The sequence below is a fragment of the Oncorhynchus mykiss genome, chromosome 9, assembly GCF_057628025.1.
Source record: "Oncorhynchus mykiss isolate SJ-2025 chromosome 9, ASM5762802v1, whole genome shotgun sequence".
NCBI lineage: Eukaryota > Metazoa > Chordata > Actinopteri > Salmoniformes > Salmonidae > Oncorhynchus > Oncorhynchus mykiss.
Window position 1 is genome coordinate 70,921,374 of NC_143030.1, and position 25,585 is coordinate 70,946,958.

At 43.1% G+C, this 25,585-nt stretch overlaps 1 protein-coding gene across 1 annotated transcript; it reads right to left on the reverse strand.

Moving 5' to 3' along the window:
- Window positions 1-25,032, reverse strand: LOC110532699 (activin receptor type-1B). Its single transcript, XM_021616793.3, has 10 exons — window positions 24,607-25,032; window positions 6,285-6,524; window positions 5,860-5,989; window positions 5,488-5,600; window positions 5,012-5,242; window positions 3,128-3,295; window positions 2,318-2,474; window positions 2,087-2,211; window positions 1,694-1,824; window positions 1-1,472 (listed from the first exon to the last, which is right to left on the reverse strand). The coding sequence occupies exons 1-10, from the start codon at window positions 24,668-24,670 to the stop codon at window positions 1,347-1,349; spliced, it is 1,485 nt and encodes a 494-aa protein (XP_021472468.1). The 5' UTR covers window positions 24,671-25,032; the 3' UTR covers window positions 1-1,346.
- Window positions 25,033-25,585: the final 553 nt, after the last annotated feature.

A 25,585-nucleotide genomic window follows, 5' to 3' on the forward strand; every position in this document is an offset into this window, starting at 1 on the left:
TGAGATAAAAGATGTTTATATACAAATCAAAACAGATCCATCAGTAGTGTCTATAATAAAACAGGATTTTCATTGCTCAGTGTATTGGCCACTAGCACTACCCCCAGGTGAAAGGAGTCCATTTTGTTAGAATGAACATGTGAAAGCCAGTAGTTAACTGGGGTAGCTCCAACCTCTAACTTATCACAAATGCAGAATTAAAAATGTTATAAATCATCTGACTGGCTGAGACACTGGCTTCCTCATCACATCAAAAATCACAGTGTATTCATCAAAATATGAAATAATACAACTATTAACAAATAAATAAAACCCTTAAACATCCCTGCCAGATTTAAAACATTTAAATTAAATAAAAAACTGGACCAAATGTAAAATTAGATACATATAGGAGTCACGTATAAGGAGGAGTGAGTCACAGACTTGGAGTGCAACATGTTTTTTGTGGATTATTCAAGTAGCAGAATGCACACTACATCGCTTTAAATAAAAACACAATGTTAAATGACAAATGTGAAATGTCCAATAGCCTGTAGTTTTTTCCAGGCTTCTGAAAACAGTATTAGAATAGCTGCAGTCTACTCTGCTGATGTATATTGGGACATGCCTAGAGAAGTGACTTTCCTGCCTTATATGGTAGGTTGGTTTCATCCTGTACAGACGGTGGGGCTGGAGGACAAAAACAGTGCTTGTGCTACTCTCCCACATGCAAAAGCAATACATTGCCATGAAAACAAACAAGTTATAACACAATACTCTGAACTTAAAAATGTGGGCATGAAGTCACATCAATGAGTTTTCAGGATGTAGCTAGTCCGTTGAAGGGAACTCTTGTTTTTAAGATAAAAACATTCTTTTTTTTTCCTGTCACTGTACAATAGTAATAATTCCTGCCTCAGAACACAAAACAAACTGAACAGGGCAGTTTGTACTGATAATAATGGTAGTATGAACAGCGGTAGTGAGGTGAAATGGGAAGGAGAGGAGGGTGGGATATCATGGTGAAGGAGAACAAAGGGAGGAAGAGGGGCAGAAGGGCATTTCTCAGTCGTTTTGGATAAAAAGTTGAGGTAGGCCTTGTCACAACTTGGAGTGGCTTTTAAACTGGCAGGATTTGGTCTGTCCTTTCTTTCCCTGTGTAGTGTCAGTCCTCTCTCTGTAGTCTAGTCCCAAATGGCACTCTAGTGCATATATAGTGCACTACTTTTGACGAGAGCTCTATAGGCCCTGGTCAAAAGTAGTGCACTACACTGGGAATAGGGTGCCCTTTGGGACACATTTCATGTCGTCTGTAGTTGTGAGTCTCCAGCGAGCTACATGGCTCTGCCGTCCGTCCCACACTGAGCTTACATCTTGATGTCCTCTTCGACACTGAGCTGAGCAAGGGTCTTCTTGATGCGTAGAGCTGTGAGGCGGGCTGCGCCGTTAGAGTACCAGCACTCCCTCATGATCTTACCCATCACACGCAGAGACTGGAGAAGAGTGAGAGGGTTCGGTCAACCAACTACATACACACACACAAAGGAAATGTCAAACGATTTGCCTTGTATGAATAAAGTACAATAAAAATAAGATTTGTTATGTTGCCACCATGTCTACATTTAAACGCTCAGTCAAACAATGTTTCTGTCCAGCAAGTCAACAAATGCGATGTTTCTGTCCAGAGGTGTTTGTATTTGTGCTCGCTCATTACCTCGTAGCTCTGCCACCAGTTGGGTACGTTAGGCCTCAGCCTCTGGTCACACACCACTTTCCTCATCTCATCTATGGAAGGGTCAGAGGGCACCAGGTCAAAGTAGGGGAGCTGGTATTCTTCATGGATACCTATAGGGGGGCAGAGCAGCAGCCAGGACACTCATGAACACATATCAGAACATCAGATCATTTGTTCATATTAATGTGGTTCCTGAGAAGTTACAGGGTGTGGCACAGAATCCCTAATGTTGAACTCATAGTGACTAGTTATTTGGGGCACTGATTTGTAGATCAGTGATTCTATGCAGTTTGTTATTTAATCAATCTCAAGCGCGTACTAACCTTCTCCAGGCGACTCCAAGAAAGACTTGAAACCCAGTCAGTATCTTACCTCCAGTGTTGCAGCGGCGTGCGATCTCCCAGTAAACCAGCCCCAGGGCGTAGATATCAGCGCACTTAAATGAGTCAAAGTGTTTCATGTTGATGGTCTCTTCCAGGACCTCTGGAGCCATATACCTGGAACAGACAGGATTGAATTAAAGTTCATTTTAAAACCAATTCAAAGATTGAAAAGGTGTGTGTGTGTGTGTGTGTGTGATGGGGCAACCAGTGGTCTCAGTACCTCTTGGTGCCAACGCGCTGGTTAGGGGCGATGTCTATAGTATCAGAGATTGACTCATGGCGTACTGCCAGCCCCAGGTCAGCAATGGCACACATGCCATTCTTCTTCACCAGAATGTTCTTAGACTTCAGATCACGGTGGGCGATGCCAGGTTTGCCTAGAGGGGAACACACACTGAGTTGGAAGACTGGAATGGAGGGAGCACACAATATTTAAACCAGGTGAATTAATGTCTGTACTGTCTATTTTGTTAAATGTTTTTAATGTCTACTACTTTGTAAACAGTCTTGTATTTTGTCTGTAATGTATTTTTAGTTGTGTGTTAGACGCCAGGAAGATTAGCTGACGCCTTGACGACAGCTAATGAGAATCCTTATAAAATTCAAAGGCAGGGCAATAGGTGCAAGCTATGGCCATGGTGAGGGGTGTAACATGTCAAGTGAAGAAAAACAATTCAAATCAGCAAAACAAATATCTGGAATACATTATATTTACATATAGCAGTTCTGGCTCGGACAAGGCCAACTTCCTTACTAATATCTGGAATATTTTAACAAGAGAGGAGCTAAACCACCAATCGATCTGGTTACCTGGGCCACGTTCAGCTGCAAAACATTGCAGATAGAAATGGCATGAATAGAGCTGACATGATTCCTTGTTCTACATGTCAGAGGAATGTTTGTTGTACATAACATATTTCTATCTGAATGTTCCAAGCCTGCTGAACGCGCCCTAGTCTATGAATGTAAACACGTATGGGCTGAGTGAACGTGGATGGTCCATATAATTAAATCTCCCCGCTGTGCTAACCCTGCGTTCCAAGTATCTCCATGTGCAGGTGAGCCAGGCCGCTGGCAGCAGACAGGGACAGTTTGATCATGCCTTCGATGGTCACAGAGTAGTGGTTCAGGTAGTCAAACAGAGAGCCGTGCTCGTGGTAGTCTGACACCAGCCACAGCTGAGTCCATGTTCCGTTATCTGGCGAGGGAAGAGAAGACACAGAGACAGAAGGGAGGGAGAGAGAATTCTATGGTCAATAAACTACAGCCAGTAGGTGCGCTGTTTTGAAATGCACCTACATAACACCAGAGATACAATGCCTTCAGAACGTATTCACATGACTCGATGTTTTCCACAACACAAACAAAAATATTATTATGTTTTAAGATGCACATTCACTGAGGAGTGGCTCCTGCCTGGCAGCTCTACCATAAAGGCCTGATTGATGGAGTGTTGTTGCAGAGATGGTTGTCCTTCTGGAAGGTTCTTCCATGTCCATAGAGGAACTCTGGAGCTCTGTCAGAGTGACCATTGGGTTCTTGGTCACCTCCCTGACCAAGGCCCTTCTCTCCTGCTGGCTCAATTTGGCCGGGCAGCCAGCTTTAGGAAGAGTCTTGGTGGTTTCAAACTTCTTCCATTTAAGAATGATGGAGGCCACTGTGTTCTTGAGGACCTTCAATGCTGCAGAAATGTTTTAGTACCCTTCCCCAGATCTGTGCCGACAGTCCTGTCTTGGAGCTCTACGGACAATTCCTTGGTTTTGCTCCACCATGCACTGTCAACTGTGGGACCTTATATAGATAGGTGTGTGTCTTTCCAAATCATGTCCAATCAATTTAATTTACCACAGATGGACTCCAATCAAGTTGTAGAAACATCTCAAGGATGATCAATAGAAACAGAATGCACCAGAGCTCAATATCAAGTCTCAAAGCAAAGGGTCTGAATACTTATGTAAATAAGGTATCTGGTTTTTATTTTTCTGAAAACATATACATATTTGTTTGAAACCTGAACGTCTTGCTTCAGATGAGGAAAGTCTTACCTTGCTTCAAATTTATATCCAACCATAGAAGCAATTATTTTATAATGATTTACATATACCATTGAAACCAGTAGCCTATTTTTTTCATGTTCTCTTGGTTTTCAAATCAACTTTCTTTCATTGTCCATTCGCCAAAGGCACAATCCTAGTCATATTACTAACCCATGCTAGTTGTTGCATCTTTAGATCTCCCATCTTTCTAAATTTATAATGGATATTTTAATCTCCGTCACATGAATGTGCCCTTTTAACAGTGTGTCCCCACTAATTGCATTATGGAACAAACATTTGCGCGTAGCCTGCTGCTTTGTGCACATTGCTGCGTTTATAATGTGAAGAAATAATAGTTTAGCAACATCTTAAGCCAAACGTTCTGATTAGTTGTATCAGCCTCATTGCTTCTTATGTAGCCTAGGTCCTACTGGTTGGATGAATTTGGGATCCATCATCCCACAACAGTTATTAGGCCATTTCTTTCATGCACAGAACAACAAGCTGACCAATAGAATAGGTACACTTTTCTAGTATGGGGGATATTAGATTGACATAGACTAGCGATGTTGCTATTCATTACTCGTCTTGCTGGCTGAGGAAAAGGAAATGTAAACAATTATCCTAAACATCTTCAAAATGAGCATCGGAATTTTGTAAGAATCATTGAAAGTCATTGAAAATAAGAATTTGTTCTTAACTGACTTGCCTAGTTAAATAAAGGTAAAAAAATCAAATGAAATCAGGTTATGCATGCAATGCATATGGGTCCAGTACATTTATAAAATGTCTGGTAAATAAATGAATGTTGCTGGTGAAACGCCCAGTGCTACAATGGAAACCCTGCCCTATTGTGTGTGTGGTGAGAGAACGCTCACCTTTATTGTCGGCGGCAATGAATCCCAGAATGTTCTCGTGTCGCAGCATGACGGTCTGGTAGATCTCAGCCTCTCTGAACCACGACCGCTCCTCCCGGGAAGAGAAGATCTTCACCGCCACGTCTCCTCCACGCCACTTCCCCCGCCACACCTCTCCAAAGCGGCCTTTCCCTATGATCTCCTGCAAAACAATGGTCCTGGCTACGGTACGCTGCACAAACAGGGGCAGGCCTGCCGGGGGAAGCAGAGAGAAGAGCAAATAGTGGTACTCCTGGCTGATGCCGCTTGGCTTTTACCTAAATACAAACTTGTATGCATCTACTACATTCCTTATGGAGATGGCTAAAGGATATTCTTAACATTGAACAGCAATGCTTGCAGGAGAGGGTAGAGGATACTGCTAAAAAAAATAAGCATGCTTTGCAGTTCCATATCTAGAACCTTTTATTCAAGCAGTGTAGGCTCAGTCTACTCACCAGAACCAGACCCGGAGGTGGACATGTCGTAGATGAGATCCTGCAGGGTCTTGTCCTTGGCCAGGTAGAGGTGTTCACAGGAGGGGTCCTCCACCTCCAGCCTCTGCCTGTGGCTGTACCAGAAGAGAGATTTATTGTCTCTATGGTGAGAACCTGAAATGCACCTTCTGGTCATCTCAACCCACACAGATCTGATACCAGCAGCCCTCCAGTTGCCAGGTCAGTTCCCACTCAGGGCTTGAACTAGCAACCTTCCAGCTACTGGCCCACCTCTCTAACCTCTAGGCTACCTGATGGACCACCTGTAGGGCACTCTCATCACGCAGTGCCAACCAACCTATAGGGCCCTCCCATCACGCAGTGCCAACTCACCTGTAGGCCCTTTGGTGGTGTTGGAACAGGAACACTCCCACCAGCAGCAGCATGCACAGAAGGAAGACTGGCCCTGCGATCACAGCCACAAGCTCCACTGGCCCCCAGGGGCCACCAGAGCTCACTGGAACTGGAGAGGGAGACATTGAGAAAAAGGTAGTGGTATTACTATCTTTCCGGTTTAAACTAAACACAAAGGGTGCATCTCAATAGTCCAAAGTGGCTTCCTCTCATCACCTCTCCCTTATCTACACTGATATGAAAGAATTGGAGGGGTAAAAGCAACATGGGGAATGTCTACAAGGGGGTGGCCTTCACCAGTCCTGTTCTCTCAAATGACTGCAGATAAAGGAGACGATGACAGGAAGTTATTCTTGTGGAATGCACATGCAATACACGGCTGGTGTAACTTCAGCTTTACTCACGCGAGGGGACCTTGAGGTCAACGCTGTTGCAGTAGTCAGTGTAGCAGCAGTGTGTGTTGAGAAGTCCCTCAGCACTCAGACAGTAGAAAGGTTGGCCAGGGGGCACAAGGCTGTCTCTGGTAATACAGATCCTTACATGCTGCTCATGCCCCTGGATGAAGGAGGTGGAGGCCATGCACGCCCCGTCCGTCTCACACTCATAACCAGACTTTGCACAGTTGGTGCAGTTACACCGCAGGGCTGGGGAAAAGAGAGAGGAAGGAGGTTAGAAAAACTGCCAATTGATGATTTTTATTTGGTCAGTAAAAACAACTGTGATTAAGGATTGCAAAGTCAGACATTTCCGTTGTGGTCTGAGGAGCATCATGGAAGCTTGAATCAGAGACCAAGATAACAGACAGAGGGTAGAGGTCGACCGATCAATCGGAATGGCCGATTAATTAGGGCCGATTTCAAGTTGTCATAACAAATCGTTAAATAGGTAATTTTGGACGCCGATTTTGCCTATTTAATTTAAAAAATATATGTATATATTTTTTTAACTAGGCAAGTCAGTTAAGAACACATTCTTATTTTCAATGACGGTCTAGGAACGGTGGGTTAACTGCCTGTTCAGGGGCAGAACGACAGATTTTTACCTTATTAGCTCAGGGATTCAATCTTGCAACCTTACGGTTAACTAGTCCAACGCTCTGACTAACTGCCTCACGAGGAGCCCACCTGTTACGCAAATGCAGTAAGAAGCCAAGGTAAGTTGCTAGCTAGCATTAAACTTAATCAATCATAAATCACTAGTATATTACTAGTTTATCTAGCGTGTCCTGCGTTGCATATAATCGATGCGGTGCGCATTCGCGAAAAAGGACTCATTGCTCCAACGTGAACCTAACCATAAACACCAATGTCTTTCTTAAAATCAATACACACAAGTATATATTTTTAAACCTGCATATTTAGCTAAAAGAAATCCAGGTTAGCAGGCAATATTAACCAGGTGAAATTGTGTCACTTCTCTTGCGTTCATTGCACGCAGAGTCAGGGTATATGCAACAGTTTGGGCCACCTGGCTCATTGCGATCTAATTTGCCAGAATTTTACGTAATTATGACATAACATTGAAGGTTGTGCAATGTAACAGGAATATTTAGACTTAGGGATGCCACCTGTTAGATAAAATACGGAACAATTCCGTATTTCACTGAAAGAATAACGTCTTGTTTTCGAGATGAATGTTTCCGGATTCGACCATATTAATGACCTAAGGCTCGCATTTCTGTGTGTTATGTTATAATTAAGTCTATGATTTGATAGAGCAGTCTGACTGAGCGATGGTAGGCAGCTGCAGGCTCGTAAGCATTCATTCAAACAGCACTTTCGTGTGTTTTGCCAGCAGCTCTGCTGTTTATGACTTCAAGCCTATCAACTCCCGAGATTAGGCTGGTGTAACGATGTGATGTGAAATGGCTAGCTAGTTAGCGGGGTGCACGCTAATAGCGTTTCAAACTTCATTCGCGCTGAGACTTGGAGTAGTTGTTCCCCTTGCTCTGCATGGGTAACGCTGCTTCGATGGTGGCTGTTGTCGTTGTGTTCCTGGTTCGAGCCCAGGTAGGAGCGAGGAGAGGGGCCGAAGCTATACTGTTACACTGGCAATACTAAAGTGCCTATAAGAACATCTAATAAAGGTATATGGTCAAAGGTATATGAAATACAAATGGTATAGAGAGAACTAGTCCTATAATAACTACAACCTAAAACTTCTTACCTGGGAATAATGAAGACTCGTGTTAAAAGGAACCACCAGCTTTTATATGTTCTCATGTTCTGAGCAAGGAACTTAAACATTAGCTTTCTTACATGGCACATATTGCACTTTTACTTTCTTCTCCAACACTTTGTTTTTGCATTATTTAAACCAAATTGAACAGGTTTCATTATTTATTTGAGGCTAAATGTATTTTATTGATGTATTCAGTTAAAAGTGTTCATTCAGTATTGTTGTAATTGTGATTATTACAAATCAATTTAAAAAATATATATTTTAAAAATCAGCATCGATTTATTTCCAGAACAGAATGAGATGAACTGTCGTTGAGCATCAACCCATAAGTGGAAAACAATTAACTATTTCCAGCAGAGGGCATCCTAAACCAACTATTAAAGAAAAACATACATACATTCCATCTAAATGGACTACCCAGGATAGTCCCAATCAGAATAGACAACACACCCAGTGGAGTGGGGTCTGTGCAGACAGCCCTGTGGCTGAAACCAGATCCACCACTGCAGATGAACCCAAAACACACAGAGGAGAGGAAGGGAGAGGACACTGTCCTGGGAGCCTACAATGTAGAATTTGAGCAACCAGGAAATGACAGCGCAATTTCTACATTGGCTGCATGACCCAATTTCCACTATATAAGACAGCAAAAAATAGACACCAGCCCGGTAGGAGAAATCAAAAAAGGTGAAAATCACAGCCAATCACAACACTGGCGGGTAGGGATGGGCGATATGGCCTAAAAAATAAAATATATATATTTTTAAACTTATTGTTGAGATATAACACATGATCATAAGTATGTGGATGCCTGCTCGGCCAACATCTCATTCCAAAACCTTTTGCCTCATGCAGCACGACATCTCCTTCGTATAGAGCTGATCAGGCTGTTGATTGTGGCCTGTTGTCCCACTCTTCAATGGCTGTGCGAAATTGCTGGACATTGGTGGGAACTGGAACACGGTGTCGTACACATCGATCCAGAGCATCCCAAACATGCTTAATGGGTGACATGGCTGGTGAGTATGCAGGCCATGGAAGAACAGACGTTTTCAGCTTCCAGGTATTGTGTACAGATCCTTGCAACATGGGGCCATGCATTATCATGTTGAAACATGAGGTGATGGTGGTGGATGAAAGTCACGACAATGGTTCTCAGGAACTCACAGTATCTATGTGCATTCAAATTGCCATTGATAAAATGTTAATTGGTGTTCGTAGTCCGTAACTTATACCTGCCCATTCCATAACCCCACCACCACGGGGCACTCTGTTCACAACATCAAACCCCCCGCCCACACAACGCCATACACGCTGTCTGTCTTCTGCCCGGTACAGTTGAAATCACAATTAATCCATGAAGAACACACTTCTCCAGCATGCTAGTGGCCATAGAAGGTGACCATATGCCGACAGAAGTCAGTTACGACGCCAAATTGCAGTCAGGTCAAGACTCTGGTGAGGATGAGCATGCAGATGAGCATCTTTAAGACGGTTTCTGACAAATTATTGGGTTGTGCAAACCCAGTTTCATCTGCTGTCTGGTTTTGGACTATGCCGCAGGTGAAGAAGCCGGATGTGGAGGTCCTGGGCTGGCGTGGTTACACGTGGTCTGCGGTTGTGAGGCCGGTTGGACGTACTGCCAAATTCTCTAAAACAATGTTGGAGGCGGCTTATGGTAGAGAAGTGGTCAATTCTCTGGCAACCGCTCTGGTGGATATTCCTGCAGTTAGCATGCCAATTACACACTCACCCAAAATAATAAGTGTTTTGTGCATATGGAACATTTCTGGTATGTTTTATTTCAACTCATGAAACATGGGACCAACACTTGACCTTACTCACCACATGCTAGAGAGTAGCTCTCTAATCTTTATATTTTAAGTTTAGCCAACTTGGATCTATTTGCTAGGTAAAACAGTTGAATTGTTATGAACACAGCCTTCTGTCCATCTCCAACGGTTTTAACAGCATGCTTTCCTAGCCTGTGTACTTTGTTCAGATGTTGAAGTCAAGTGGCCTTCCTTACTTCTCAGAATGACAGCGCGTTGCCAACTCCTTAAACAACTATCCTTTATGCTTGTTGCCCATTTCTAAAACTGACCAGACAGCTAGTATAACAGTCTGACTAAACTGCTGCTAGTGGTAATGGTACCACAATGTGCGACAGACTGAGCAATCATTTTCCAGAATCAATGTTCCATCGACACTCCTGTTTTAGTAGTGCCTGCTCTGCACACAATATGAGGAGTTGAGACAAACCGGGTATCGTTAAAGGTTAACCTCTATTACAGTAACATAAATGTTGCCATGTCTTTCGGTGTCCATATGACCGATTGTTGGCCCAAACCTCAAATGCAAATAGCAAGTTGAAACTGCTCGTCAGAGAGGAAGAAGTGATCTGGCAGGGGGAGGGGTGTAAAAGGGGCGTGTCACCGCAGAAGGAGACCAAGAAGACGGACGGGCGTTAAGACTCTCATAAAAATACAAATATACCTGCTTCTTGTGATACAGACATACGGAATGTTGCACTTAAAACATTCAAATTAAGACCGATATTCCAAATCTGACAGACTCGACTCTTACAAAGACATGTAGCTAGATAAGTAGCCGATTTTGGTTGCTGCAACCCAGGAAGTAATCTGATTCCGATATGAATGAAATACTTTCTTTTAGATTTGTTACGCTATATCAGCAGGACAGGTATTCACAGAGGGGGACAACACACTGATCCCCAGTCAGTTAGGGGCGGAACAAACTGGGATGCGAGTGAAGAGTGGCACCTTAAGAACGGATCCAAGGACAATGGCAGTAGCCTGATTAAACCAGACTAAACACTGTGCTCAATGGTGAATACAGGGTTCCTACCGTTTTTAACCTGGCTACAATAGTTGCCCAGTCACTGTGGCATTAGAATATATTCAAACCCTGAGTGGGACTGGGTGGATTCAGGCTTGGTACCTACTAAAGACAGACCCCTAAAGGGCTTAGCGCCGTCAGACTTCTACATCCTCCGCATGGATAAAAAAAAGGGGGATTTACTCTGAAGCGTTCTGCTAATCCTTTCCCTGTTCTGGAGGCTTTTCAAACAGCCCTTGAGCTCTCTCCTGTTAGCACTAGTCTCTGTCTCTCCAACTCACTGGCAAGCCATGTCAGTACACGCTTTAGGACTACCTCTAGGTTTGGACTTTCAACAGAATTTATATAAAACCTGCATAAAAAGGGTAACCACCACACATCTCTCCTTGGTATCCATTAATCTTTCTCTGAGTTTGTTACAGTATTCCCTCTCCTCTCGGTCTTACTCAACCCACTTCCCAGGTTTACTCATTCCCACACACACATTGCAACATCATGATGAGTGACGGTGACATGCAAGTGGCCAAACCACTCCACCCAAGTCCTGGGAGCGATTCCCACAGTTAAACAGCTGCTGTGTTTTGCGTAGGTGTGGGTGTGTGTTTTTAAATGTGTGCATGCGTGTTGTTGGAACAGTGTTGTTTTTTTCTGGAAGAAGTAGAGTGAGTCTGTCTTGCTACATCTCATGTCGGTATGTCGGTCTGACCGGGAAAATGCCAGTAAGTAACTCCTAGTGGAGCGCGTGTTCATGTTCAATAAAGTTCACACACATTTCCTGCAGATTATACAGCGGTGAAGCAGCAGGCTCTGACAAAGGGAGAAAAACAAGCCAGTGCCACATCCTTCTAACCTGAAGCTATATAGAGAACATGGTTTAGCTAAATATGACCAGGAGAAAGACCCAGGCAGAGAGGCTACTGCAGACCTTCTATAGCCTGGCGATTGGCCCAGACAACACACGCAGTTTACAGAAGTTTTCAAAGCCTCAGGGAAGGTTTCCATAACACAGGGGATCAGCCTTGAACTAAGAGCTCGGTACAAGGACAGTCTGCTATGCTACATAGACTCCCTCTAGACTCCCTCTATCCTTATGATGACTGGAGAACAGAAGTCTTCTTGAATACATCAGAGAATGTCAATGTGGCCATTCCTTAGATGTCAGATCAATCTTGAACATATTTTCAGAAAATGAGAGAAACTCATAATTGAATGTATTCAAACACACCTCTATTGACCAGTTCACAGACAAGATAGAGGTGATAGGCTTTCTGGGTACATAGACAGAAAACCAGTACCCCAGCAGCTGAGGAAGGAAAATCAACATGGCTGAACACAACACAGCAGCCGTTCCTAGAAGTAGTTAGTGACTGGTCACTGTGTGGTCTGTGGCCTACCAGAGCCTTGGGTTGTGGCCAGTTAGTCCTTATGGTAATTATGGCTTTAAAACTAGCCAAGCTGAATCTGATCTGGACTTTGAGCTGCACAACGGCTGTACAAGTGTGAAAAGATCACAATTTCTCCAAGCTCAATTAAAAAACCTAGATGGTAACATACTACACTTGAACATAGATTTTGAAGAAAGAAAAAATGACCAATGTTCTCAAACTGAGAATGAGGGGCGGGGGGGACTACCACGACACATCAGTGCCCAAAATAAACAGAGCCGTCAGAGAACAACATTTTTGCTCATGATTTAATTTCCTTGGCGTTTTGAAACAGAATTGAGTAGGCCTAATATCTAAATATGAATGGCCCGTGGGAAGGACAGTTGGGCACAGTGTGGCGTTTGAGTTGGTTGGGTGAACTCTGCTCTTGTATCCAGTTCACATAATTGGTGTCCTTACACTGGTCCTTTGTGCTGAGATTAGAGGGAAACGAGGAGCGACTGGACTGGCCCTGTGCCCAACAAAGAGCAGGGAAGCATGGAGAGGGTGAATGGGGGAGGGGCAGCCGGAGTGGCGGGTGGGTCACACTCACCAGACCTTGTGCTCTGGGGATAGAGAATACAGATCCAATACCATGATGTCATTTGATGAAACGTGTTGGTTGTGAACAATAAATCTATTTTTGATGCAAACTTCTAATGTCCTGTAAAGAGTGAATGAAAATGTTGTCTTCTGTGGAGAACTGATATGATGGGAGGGGACAATAAGGGTGGGGGTGGGGGCTTAAGCATCCCCCCCAGCTGTGAGGTCTACAGCTAGCTAGAGCAAGCAGCTGTGACATTCAGTCATTAAAACCCAGTCTAGACTTTGACTTAAAAATAAATAAATAATTGAATGCAGGATAGATGGAGCTGTTTTGGCTGCAAGAAAGTGTGAAGTTCCTATCATTCCTGCTGTGTTCCTGCCAGACAGACATGCACTGTCCCAAATGGCACCCTATTCCCTATGTAGTGCACTCCTTTTGACCAGAGCCCCAGTAGCACACTAAAATACGGAATAGGGTGCCATTTGGGATGTAACACAGTGAAGGAAGGAATTAAGAAAACGTTGTTGCCACAACCAGTGCTTCCGTTTAATTTTGACAGAGCTCAGGACAGGCCTAGTATTTGAAATCCACATATAATATGAATGACCACCTAATCATGTTCCGGGTCTGCATTCGGAACTAATTAAGAGTAGGCCCAACTAACATGCTTGAGGAAATAAACTGCCAAGGACCCAGACAGGTGGAACTACTTGTACCGAGGGATGAGGAATACTCTACACTACTCCTGTGAGAGCAGTGATCATGTCCACAGGTCCGTGAGAGGCTACACTGTCTGAGACTTAATTTCAGGTCTGACATCTGTACCCTATTTGACAAGGTGACTAACATGACTGAAGTCCCCTACTCCGGTCTGTAAAATACTGTCAATGTCTGACCATGTAACCATTTTTCCACTAGTATTGAAAGCAGTAGCCTAACTGCCCTCCAATTCACTATACATTTCATGACTCAAACTTTTTAGGACCAGGGACCCCTTTTGTAATAGCAAATTTAGCAGGGACCCCCTCATAGTCAGAACACAATGTGAGATAAATAAAATATACAACAAGGAGTTTTACTGTGACTTCGGCTGTGCATGGCCGGATGAACCAGGTCCCTCGGGCAATGGGGAAATCACATTTTAAAGGCCCAGAAATGGAAGTTCTGTCATCTTCATTGAAAGCGAATTCAAAGAAACGGTAGATCTGTTCTGTGTGCACCATTTCTATGCTTCCCGGTCTTAAGTTTAGTTTTGGCTTCTTTTGGTTTTGTACACCAGCTTCAAACAATATTTTTGTTTAAGGAAAATATATTTAACAGCGGTTTAGATGGTTCAATGATTCTCTACACTAGCTTGTTTTGTAACCAACTAAAATTAGGTGAACTATTCACATTTTTGCAACCAGGAAATGGGGTGATTTCTGCATAGTGCATCATTTAAATGGCTGTGTTTATGTAAGTTTAAAATAAAATACAAATTAGGAATAAAAGGTTTTGTTCAGATGCTGTATAAGGAATTGGAGAAAAAGGAAGGCCACTTGATTTCAACATCTGAACAAAAAATATGTATAATTGGTAGAGTACTGTGGATACCAATATCCCTGTGAGCCTCCCAGGCCCATGTTGCCCAGGGTTAAGAATCTACATGGTAGATTGACACTCCACACACCAAGCCCCTCCCCCTGCCACTCACATCAAAGATGAGATCACTTCTTCCTCTCTGACGAGCGGTTTCAACTTGCTATTTGCATTTGAGGTTTGGGCCAACAAATCGGTCATTTGGACACCGAAAGACATGGCAACATTTATGTTACTGTAATAGAGGTTAACCTTTAACGATACCCGGTTTGTCTCAACTCCTCATATTGTGTGCAGAGCAGGCACTACTAAAACAGGAGTGTCGATGGAACATTGATTCTGGAAAATGATTGCTCAGTCTGTCGCACATTGTGGTACCATTACCACTAGCAGCAGTTTAGTCAGACTGTTATATTAGATGTCTGGTCAGTTTTAGAAATGGGCAATAAGCATAAAGGATAGTTGTTTAAGGAGTTGGCAACGCACTGTCATTCTGAGAAGTAAGGAAGGCCACTTGACTTCAACATCTGAACAAAAAATGTAAAATTGGTAGAGTACTATGGATACCAATATCCCTGTGAGCCTCCCAGGCCCATGTTGCCCAGGGTTAAGAATATACCGTTGGAGTCGGAGGTTTACATACATTTAAAACGCAGTTTCACAATTCCTGACATTAAATCCTAGTTAAAATTCCCTGTCTTAGGTCGGTTAGAATCACCACTTTATTTTAAGAATGTGAAATGTCAGAATAATAGTAGAGATTTTTTTCAGCTTTTATTTATTTCATCACATTCCCAGTGGGTCAGAAGTTTACATACACTCAATTAGTATTTGGTAGCACTGCCTTAAAATTGCTTAACTTCACTAGGGTAGGGGGCAGCACTCTGAATTTTGGATGAAAAGCGTGCCCAAATTAAACTGCCTGCTACTCAGGCCCAGAAGATAGGATATGCATATAATTAGTAGATTTGGATAGAAAACTCTAAAGTTTCCAAAACTGTTAAAATAATGCCTGAGTATAACAGAACTGATATGGCAGGCGAAAACCAGAGGAAAATCCATCCAGGAAGTACTATTATTTTGAAAGGCAGGCTTTCAATGGAAAAACAATCTACCATACAAAGACTTAGGACCCAGTTCACCATCTCTATGGCTTCCGCTACATGTGGCCAGTCTTTAGGCATTGTTTCAGGCTTTTACTCTGAAAAATGAGGGAGATACAGCACTTTCAAGGAGTGGCCAGTGGACATCTCCATTCATCAGCCATGCGCCTGATCGGGAACACGCATTTCTGGTTTCTCCTTTCCTATTGATGAAGCTTTTGTCCGGTTGAAATATTATTGATTATTTATGACAAGAACAACTGGAGGATTGATTTTAAACATCGTGTGGCATGTTTCTACAAACTTTTATTGTACTTGGGGGAGAAAAAAAATAACTTTGTCTGGATTTCTTTAGTGCATGCGCCTTAAGCATTTGGATTACTGGACAAAACGTGCAAACAAAAAAGGAGCTATTTGGTCATAAAGAGGGACATTATCGAACAAAAAAAAACATTTGTCGTCTACCATGGAGACCTGGGAGTGCCACCAGATGAAGTTAAGTGATTCATTTTAATGCCATTTCTGACTTTGACTCTCCTTTGCTGGAAAATGGCTGTATGGGTTTCTGTGGCTAGATGCAGACTTAACATAATCGCAGTGTGCTTTCTCCGTAAAACCTTTTTGAAATCTGACACAGCAGTTGCCTTAAAGAGAAGTTTCTGTATTCGTATGTTTAACACTTGTATTGTTTATCAATGTGTATGATGAGTATTTCTGTAATTTGATGTGGCTCTCTGCACTTTTACTTGATGTTTGTTTGAGACAACGCGCCAATGTAAACTGAGATTTTTGGATATAAATATGAACTTTATCGAACAAAACATACATGTATTGTGTAACATGAAGTCCTATGAGTGTCATCTGATGAAGATCTAAGGTTAGTAATTAATTTTCTCCATTTCTGCTTTTTGTGACTACTCTTTGGCTGGAAAAATGGCTGTGTTTCTGTAACTAGGTACTGACCTAACAATCGTTTGGTGCTTTCGTCGTAAAGCCTTTTTGAAATCGGACACTGGTGGGATTAACAACAAGTTTCGCTTTAAAATGGTGTAAAATACTTATGTTTGAGGAATTTTAATTATGAGATTTCTGTTTTGAATTTGGCGCCCTGCAATTTCACTGGCTGTTGTCGAGGTGGGACGCTAGCGTGGTGGGACGCTAGCTAAGCTTACCACAATAAGTTGGGTGAATTTTGGCCCATTCCTCTGTAGTCGGGCTTTTTTGGAGCAGTGGCTTCTTCCTTGCTGAGCGGCCTTTCAGGTTATGTCGATATAGGACTCGTTTTACTGTGGATACACATACTTTTGTACCTGTTTCCTCCAGCATCTTCACAAGGTCCTTTGCTGTTGTTCTGGGATTGATTTGCACCAAAGTTCATTCATCTCTAGGAGACAGAACGCATCTCCTTCCTGAGCGGTATGACAGCTGCGTGGTCCCATGGTGTTTATACTTGCGTACTATTGTTTGTACAGATGAACGTGGTACCTTCAGGCATTTGGATATTGCTCCCAAGGATGAACCAGACTTGGAGGTCTAAAAAACAATTCCTGAGGTCTTGGCTGATTTCTTTTGATTTTCCCATGATGTCAAGCAAAGAGGCACTGAGTTTGAAGGTAGGCCTTAAAATACCTCCACAGTATAGTGTCAATTAGCCTTTCAGAAGACTAAAGCCATGACATTTTCCAAGCTATTTAAAGGCACAGTCAACTTAGTGTATGTAAACTTCTGACCCACTGGAATTGTGATACAGTGAATTATAAGTGAAATAATCTGTCTGTAAACAATTGTTGGAAAAATGACTTGTGTCATGCACAAAGTAGATGTCCTCACCGACTTGCCAAAACTATGAGTTTTAATGACTCCAACCTAAGTGTATGTAAACTTCCGACTTCAACTGTACATGGTAGATGAATAGGAATTGTATTACACAATTTAAAAAACGTATTCCACAAATCCTTGGTCGAAAGTCATTGAATATGTTAGAAATGAAATGCAGTACCTCCACGGACCAGACCCCCATTTGAGAACCCCTGGACCCCAATCATTTGTTTCCTAAATAGCTTCTGAAGTTGTATAATTGTATGTTCATTTATGGAAAATCCCCAGCCCCCCAATTTACTGAAAGGTTTCTGTTTTGCAGATAAGAGGTTTTCATCCAACAGCAACAATACCAGAGCACTTATGTCCACGGGTCAATGAGAGGCCAGAATGTCTGCAGCTGTAATTAGCCATCCAGAGCTTTCTCGGTTGATGGAGGTCATTAGAGGGCCGGGTAATTAAAGGGGAAAACTACACTCATCCCCAGCGGACCCAGGCTACAACATTCACCACGCAGAGAGAAGAGGTTATTAGCCAGGTCGTTAAAGGGATAGTTCTGGATTTTGGCAATAAAGCCCGAGCTGCTGGCGGCTCCGGAGACGGGCTCCAACCACCACCAACTGTATATGTGCAGGAAGGAAAATAGGTCATGCTGCAGGCAGCACAGAGAAGGAAAATAACTGATAATTGATCACGTGGTGTAAGAATGAATGCAACAAATTGATTGAGTTTTATTGATGGACAGCCTTGTAGAACCAAAACACAGCCTACCACTGATCAACAAACATGGAAGGCTCAAGCATTCCGACAAGAGCCGTTCACAATCTAGTCCGGTTGCAGCCACAACTAGACCTCGTTTCAAAAAAGGTATCAACAACTAGATTTACAGCCAACTGGCAATAGATTCACATGCAAATATATTTAAAAAATCTGTATAAAACAATATGTTTTGACTTGTTGCAAATTAAAATGCTATACGTGATGAAGTTGTGCACAAAATGGGTTTCCATCGCATTTTCAACTCTACTGATGGTTCTCTCACAAACAAATGTAGTGTTATATGGTTGTGTGATACTCTGGTATTGGCATGTGAGCTCTAGCCAACAGAGCGCAGATAAGAACAGAGCGCACATATTGCCTACATGAGATTATCAATATATCAATATTCGCACATAATCACATTTTCACCAACATTTCTCACAGGTCATTTTACCGACACAAAGCCGTGTTTAGCGTATTTTGTTTTGTCGACATTTGGAAAGTTTACTGAAAAATGTTCTGTTTCCATCAGGCCATTTTATAACCCACATGTACTTTACCCACATAAAGAGGTTGGATGTGACATGGTTAATAAATAACCAGATTTGTGTGCATAACAGTGTTCAATGGCAGCACCAATAAGACCCCTATGGTGAATAAGAAGCTTGTAGAACTTTCAAGTTTAAGTTCCTCGTTCGCCAGTCCTGCGTGCTCTAGGGCATTACTGAATCAAACAAACTAAATTAGTAGAATGATCTGTTCTTTTCACTGAACAGGTTGAAAACATCAGCCAGTAAAAAGAGTCCCAACTTCCCATCACTTGTGACTCCCAGGCAGCTCTGTTCCTGTACATTCCCCTGACTCTAATCTGGTAGACAGGCATGCACATGTTGGAATCTGACTTGATGCGCTCCTTTTCATTCCCACAACATCATTAGGACATGAAACAGCACCACACCAGCAGCTGTAGAGATAGTTCAGCACCACACCGAATCATATTCTGTGTACAGTTTACAGTTCAGCCAAGGAAAAAGGGTATTTTCTTGTATTTATTAAGTCATCTCTGGTTACATGAAATCTGATTCTGAACACACAAGGCAACGACAGGCAGTGGCTACAAGAGAGGTAGCCTTGGCTGTATAATACAGCAGCAATGACAGGCAGTGGCTACAAGAGAGGTAGCCTTGGCTGTATAATACAGCAGCAATGACAGGCAGTGGCTACAAGAGAGGTAGCCTTGGTTGTATAATACAGCAGCAACGACAGGCAGTAGCTACAAGAGAGGTAGCCTTGGCTGTATAATACAGCAGCAATGCAGCAGGCTAGTTGGAGCACAGAGCTTCCTTTACCGACAAGGAAACAGAACCCAGACTAGATATATGTCTATAGGTTACTGGCAGAGTGGGCAGAGGAAGGAGGCATAAGTGAGACGACAGATAAAAGTCTGAAGGGACAGCCAGGTCCACTATAGGCTTTGTGAATGTGACACACAGGAAGAGACAGCAGGAGAGACAGGAAGAGGAAGAGAAAGCAGAAGAGACAGGAAGAGAAAGCAGGAGACAGGAAGAGAAAGCAGGAGACAGGAAGAGAAAGCAGGAGAGACGGGAAGAGAAAGAAAGCAGGAGAGATGTGCCCTGCACTGCCTCACAGCAGTGTCTCTGGTAGAGGTCTTCTCGGGTGCAAAAAGTTGGACCCAGACAGACAATCAGACCCAGGTCCGATAAAAAAAATGTTGTTTTTTAAGAAAGGGGGGGGGGCAATCAGACCTGAGGCTGAATGGACCTGACAGACCCCAGTTCTAGATGCTCTTCTGGTTAACCAATATAACTTTATATATAGGCAAGGCCTTCTAAGGCAATAAATTCACCTTATTAGCATGAAATAAATACATTTGGGACTAGGCAATATATCTAATTATTATTAAACATTTGTCTTTTTGGTCTCGTCTCCTTAACTCCTTCTGTGTGGTGTCTGCTTAGCTCCTTCCCACTTGTACACACAGACACCAAGCCCCTCCCCCTGCCACTCACAACAACAAAGATGAAAGATAACTGCTTGTTGTCTGAGAAAGTTTCAACTCGCTATTTACATTTGAAGTTTGTTCCAACAGAATCAGTTGATTCTCATAACGATACCTTTTCATTTCTCTCTACTTGGCAACTCGTGCTCATTCTGAGTAATAAGCATCACCTTACCCAGGTAGCCCACTTGATTTCAACATCTAAAAGTGAACAGGCTGTTTAAACAGTTGGAGACAGACAGCAGGGTGTATTTATAACAGTTCAACTGTTCTACCTTGTTAACAAACAAATAGATCCAAGTTGGCTAGACTTTAAATATACAAACTAGCTGGCTACTCGCTAGCGGTGGGCTTGTGCTTGAGAAACTGTTTGAAAGCTGTGTTAATGCTCTATAAAGACTGCTACCAGATGTTGTTCATTATTAGTGGATGTGACTGGTTCTGGTTACAATTGTAACAAAATGGCAATTTTCATAGGCTTGAAAGCCAGATCGGTGATTGAAAAAAAAAAAAAAGAAGCTTAAACTATTTTGATAAAATAATGTAATTGGTGGGTCTTATGGTTGTTGAAGGCTTCTATTTAGCCTAGGTATACTTTCATAAGCCCTGAACTCATTAGATTATTCCTGACTGGTTGAAAAGCAGTGTATTGACCTTTAATTGTGCACCAAAGCTTAGAGAAAAACAATCGATCCACAAAAATAAGTTACGTCACAAAGGCATCATGACTAAGCTAATGACTGGTACGTTCAAATGATGCCATCAACAGGAGATGAAACTGGCGTCCTGTGAGCCATGACGATCCTGTGAGTAAATTGAGTCACAGACCAGACCCCCAGGGCCAACAGTAGCCCAACAACTTTTAACCGCACTAGCTAGGCTACTTCTGGTACCATCTGGTTTCAGCTTTGGCATGGCATAATCCATTATGTGGTGTGAAACTGTGGCCCCAGACAGAGCCGAGTGGGCCCCTCTTCATAAAGCAACCCCAGTCCAGCTGGACAAACCCTTCATGCCCAGTCTGTCTGCTTGGCCTGAGAAACCAACCTCCTCCGCTCTCACTGGTACTAGAGGACTACATTACACTGGAGTGTGACATTTGACTAACCCAGTCAAATGGTCAACTCCGGTACATCCCAGCCGGTCCTAGATATACTTTCGCATAGAGTCTCAACCCTGTAGTCTATGCTGCTCTCACCTCTATCCATCTCACTTCAACACGGCCTATGTGAAAATACTCAAATGTGAGCAATCAAAGTGCACCATGTCCTCATCTAAAAACCATCCGGTCAAGGGAGGAATGCAATGTTGCTCTCTGCTTCTTGGAAGTTGAATGAGTCACTTAAGGTTATTGACATTGGCAGATATGGGTAACTTTCTCAGTCTCTCCATTTTAAAATGTTTTTGTCAGTGGCAAGTTGCAACGGGAAGATTGTTTATTTATCAGGATCCCCATTAGCCGATGGTGACAGCTAGTCAGTTACACATACACACAACAACTAGGTCACATGGGAAAGGGGGATACCTAGTCAGTTTTACAACTGAAATGCATCTTTGGGGTTTAACCCAACTGAATCAGAGAGATGCGGGGGGCTGCCATTATTGACATCCATGTCTTCAGCTCCCGGGAAAGTGGGTTAACTGCGTTGCTCATGGGAAGAACAGGTCAGGGATTCGATCCAGCAACCTTTCAGTTACTGGCCCAATGTTCTAAACACTAGGCCACTTGCCACTCAGGGGAGAGGCGTTGTGCTGTGAGGTGTTGCTTTGTTTTGTGAAACCAGGTTTGCTGTTCACTTGCACTATATGAGATGGAAGGTTCCACACACACTCATGGCTCTGTATAATACTGTATGTTTCCTTCAATTTGTTCTGGACCTGGGGACTGTGAAAGACCCCTGGTGGCATAAGTGTGTGTAAGTTGACTATGCAAACAATTTGGAATTTCCAACACAATGTTCCTTATAAAAACAAGAAGTGAAACAGTCAGCCTCGCCTCAACTCTTAACCAGGTGAGTGACACGCCTAGTATTTATATTAGCCCTCCGATTACGATGAAGAGCAAGACATGTCGCTTTGTTCTGGGCCAGCTGCAGCTTAACTAGGTATCTCTTTGTAGCACTGGACAATAATCAAGATAAAACTAGAGCCTGAATAAATAACTGAATAAATAACTTGTACCAAATACAATGCTCTTAGTTTTAGAGATGTTCAGGACCAGTTTATTACTGGCCACCCATTCCAAAACAGACTGCAACTCTTTGTTAAGGGTTTCAGTGACTTCATTAGCTGTGGTTGCTGATGTGTATATGGTTGAATCATCAGCATACATGGACACACATGCTTTGTTTAATGCCAGTGGCAGGTCATTGGTAAAAATAGAAGAGAGTGGAGGGCCTAGAGAGCTGCCTTGCAGTACACCACACTTTACATGTTTAACATTAGAGAATCTTCCATTGAAGAATCCCTTCGGAGTTCTATTAGATAGATAGCTCTGTATTCATGATATGGCAGAGGGTGTAAAGCCATAACACAGGTTCTCAACAACAGGTTATGGTCAATAATGTCAAAGGTTGCACTGATATCTAACAGTACAGCTCACACAATTTGGCTTCCCTCCAGGCCCGAGGACAAAGACTTTCCTCTAGGCTCAAATTAAAGACATGACAGATAGGAGTGGCTATAGAGTCAGCTGCCATCGTCAGTAACTTTCCATCTAAGTTGTCAATGCCAGGAGGTTTGTCATAATTTATCAATAATCATTTCTCCACCTCTCCCACACTAACGTTACATTAGTTCAAGTGTTTTTTTTATTTTACCCCTCTTTCGTGATATCCAATTATGATCTTCTCTCATCGCTGCAACTCCCCAACGGGCTTGGAAGAGGCGAAGGTCGAGTGATGCGTCATCCGAAATAACACACGCCAAACAGCGCTTCGTAACGCCTGCTCGCTTAACCCAGGAGCCAGCCGCACCAATGTGTCAGAGCAAACACCATTCAACTGACAATCATAGGCAGCCTGCAGGCTCCCACCCCGCCACAAGGAGTCACTAGAGCATGATGAACCAGGTAAAGACCCCCCCCCCCCCCCCGCCAAACCTTCCCCTAACCCGGACGACACTGGGCCAATTGCACACCGCCCTATTGGACTCCAGGTAGCAGGCCGGTTGTGACATAGCCTTGGAATGAACCTGGGTCTGTAGTGACACCTCAAGCATGGATGCGGTGCCTTAGACTGCTGCATCACGCAGGAGGCCACAAAATTCTAACTTGCAATGTCTTTCCATATAGAGAAGAAAATATCACAGAGGAAAATAAGACACACTCCCAGCCCTTCTCTACAATGCCTCAAGTGGAACAATAATGTTCAAATGATTTTGAATCTGAAATAAACTTCACCCTCTCTCAACAGTTTAAAAAAAGTGACAGTCTGGCTTTTTCAGAAAGTTTAACACAACCAGGCAGTGTAACCAACAACACAAACACGTCTAGCTAGTAGCTATATAGACTAAAGACACCATATGCCAAATTCCCGCTGTGCGTGTGGTGGGAGGGGGCCTGGAGCCTGAAAAGACCCCCATTCGCTACATTTCCATCACAAAGAACCCAGACTTCTGTCTGGGTCGGCTGAATGGACGGCTGGTGTCGCACCACTGCCAGTCCACTTGGCTAGCGTAGTGGTGGTCACAAAACAGTAACCATTTATTTACACACACACACAAAATAGTACCCCCTCTGAAGAATAAATTGTCTGGATTCCTGTATCCAGTTTTCTTGGTTGAAGGATATACATTATTTCAGTTGAGATAGCTATTAGAGACACATACAATCATAAAAAGCTCTAAACGCGTGACTATGGGTCTTGTTATATGCGGAAGAGCCCCCCCCTCGAGCCTATTCTAATCACGGGCCGGCCGCCAGGCGATTGTTTAGTAAACACCAACGCATAACACCGCCGCTCACAGATAACTGTAGCGTTAACGTCAACAGAAACGTGTGGCTTCTTTTCAAGACAAACATGAAGCAATGTTGAAATGCACAGACTACATTGTTAGCCTGGTCCCTTTGTGCACACCTGGTTAGCAGACTAGCCAAGTAGCTCGAAACAGACGCAAACATGTTTTGTTAGCTAACGTTTCGTTAGCGAGCTACATCGACTCACTCACACACTAAATCACATTTTCTATTTATATAACCAGCTAAGCAAACCAGAAGCATGGATTACAGAAATACACGTGACATGTTTCACCGGCCGTGTTATTCAACGAGTTTAGCAAGTAGTACTAGCTATAATGTGTTTGCGGTTTACAAACCCTAGACAGGCAGCGCCATGATGATCGACAGGCGATGCCAGCCAAGCCATTCTCCCTCTCAAACAAACAAAACATACACGAAGACAAAAGCCAAAGGGGCCAAACGTAAACCATTTCACTTACCATCACCGATGGTTACTAACCCGAACAGGACCAGTAACGTGAGAATGATTTGTTTTAAAGCCATTTCTTCAGCATTCCCATCGCATTCGGAGTGTGGTATTGTAAACACCACCGTCAGACCTAAACACACCACAAACCATACAGCCACCGCCAGACACAGACAACCAGCCAGGCGAAGTCTTCTTCTTTGGGTTTTATGGAGAACTACAAGCAAAAAGGTGTATTGTCGCCTCCAAACGTGTGGGATGAAAATAAAAGACAAAAAGCCAGGCGAAATGATGCAGACAGCGTAGTTAATTAAATGGGTGTGTATTCGGTTTTAAAGGGGTGCGCTCTTTCTGATTCCAGCCCCTTTCTTATGGTAGACCCGACGCTAGAATGATTGGATTGTCTGTGATGCAAATTCATATTCTGACTGCTCTGAATGATTTTTGATAATTTCTACACGATTTAACAATTCGTGGTATAGGATTCAGATATATTGCCTGACTGGAATATTTGTCACATATAACTTTGGTTATTTGCCCTCATGATGAAAAAGCCACTGTGAGAAAAAAACACATTTTGGGCAAGTACCTATTAGAAGATTTAGTGAAAGATAGTTTACGCTTTAATGGGCTCCCAAGTGGCGCAGTGGTCTGAGGCACTGCATCTCAGTGTTAGAGGCTGTCACTACAGACCCTGGTTTGATTCCAGGCTGTATCACAACCGGCCATGATTGGGAGTCCCATAGGGCGGCGCACAATTGGCCCAGAGCTGTTAGGGTTTGGCCGGGGTAGGACGCCATTGTAAATAAAAATGTGTTCTTAACTGACTTGCCTAGTTAATTAAATTAAATAAACATGGTCAGGCTCATCAGGGATGCATTTGGCAGAATGTTATAGCTCTCTCTCTTGCTGCTGTGATAAACCTGGCACTTTGCTAGTGCTCTCTGTTCTGCCCTGAAGTCTAATAGTGTCTGCTTGGTCTCTACAGACAG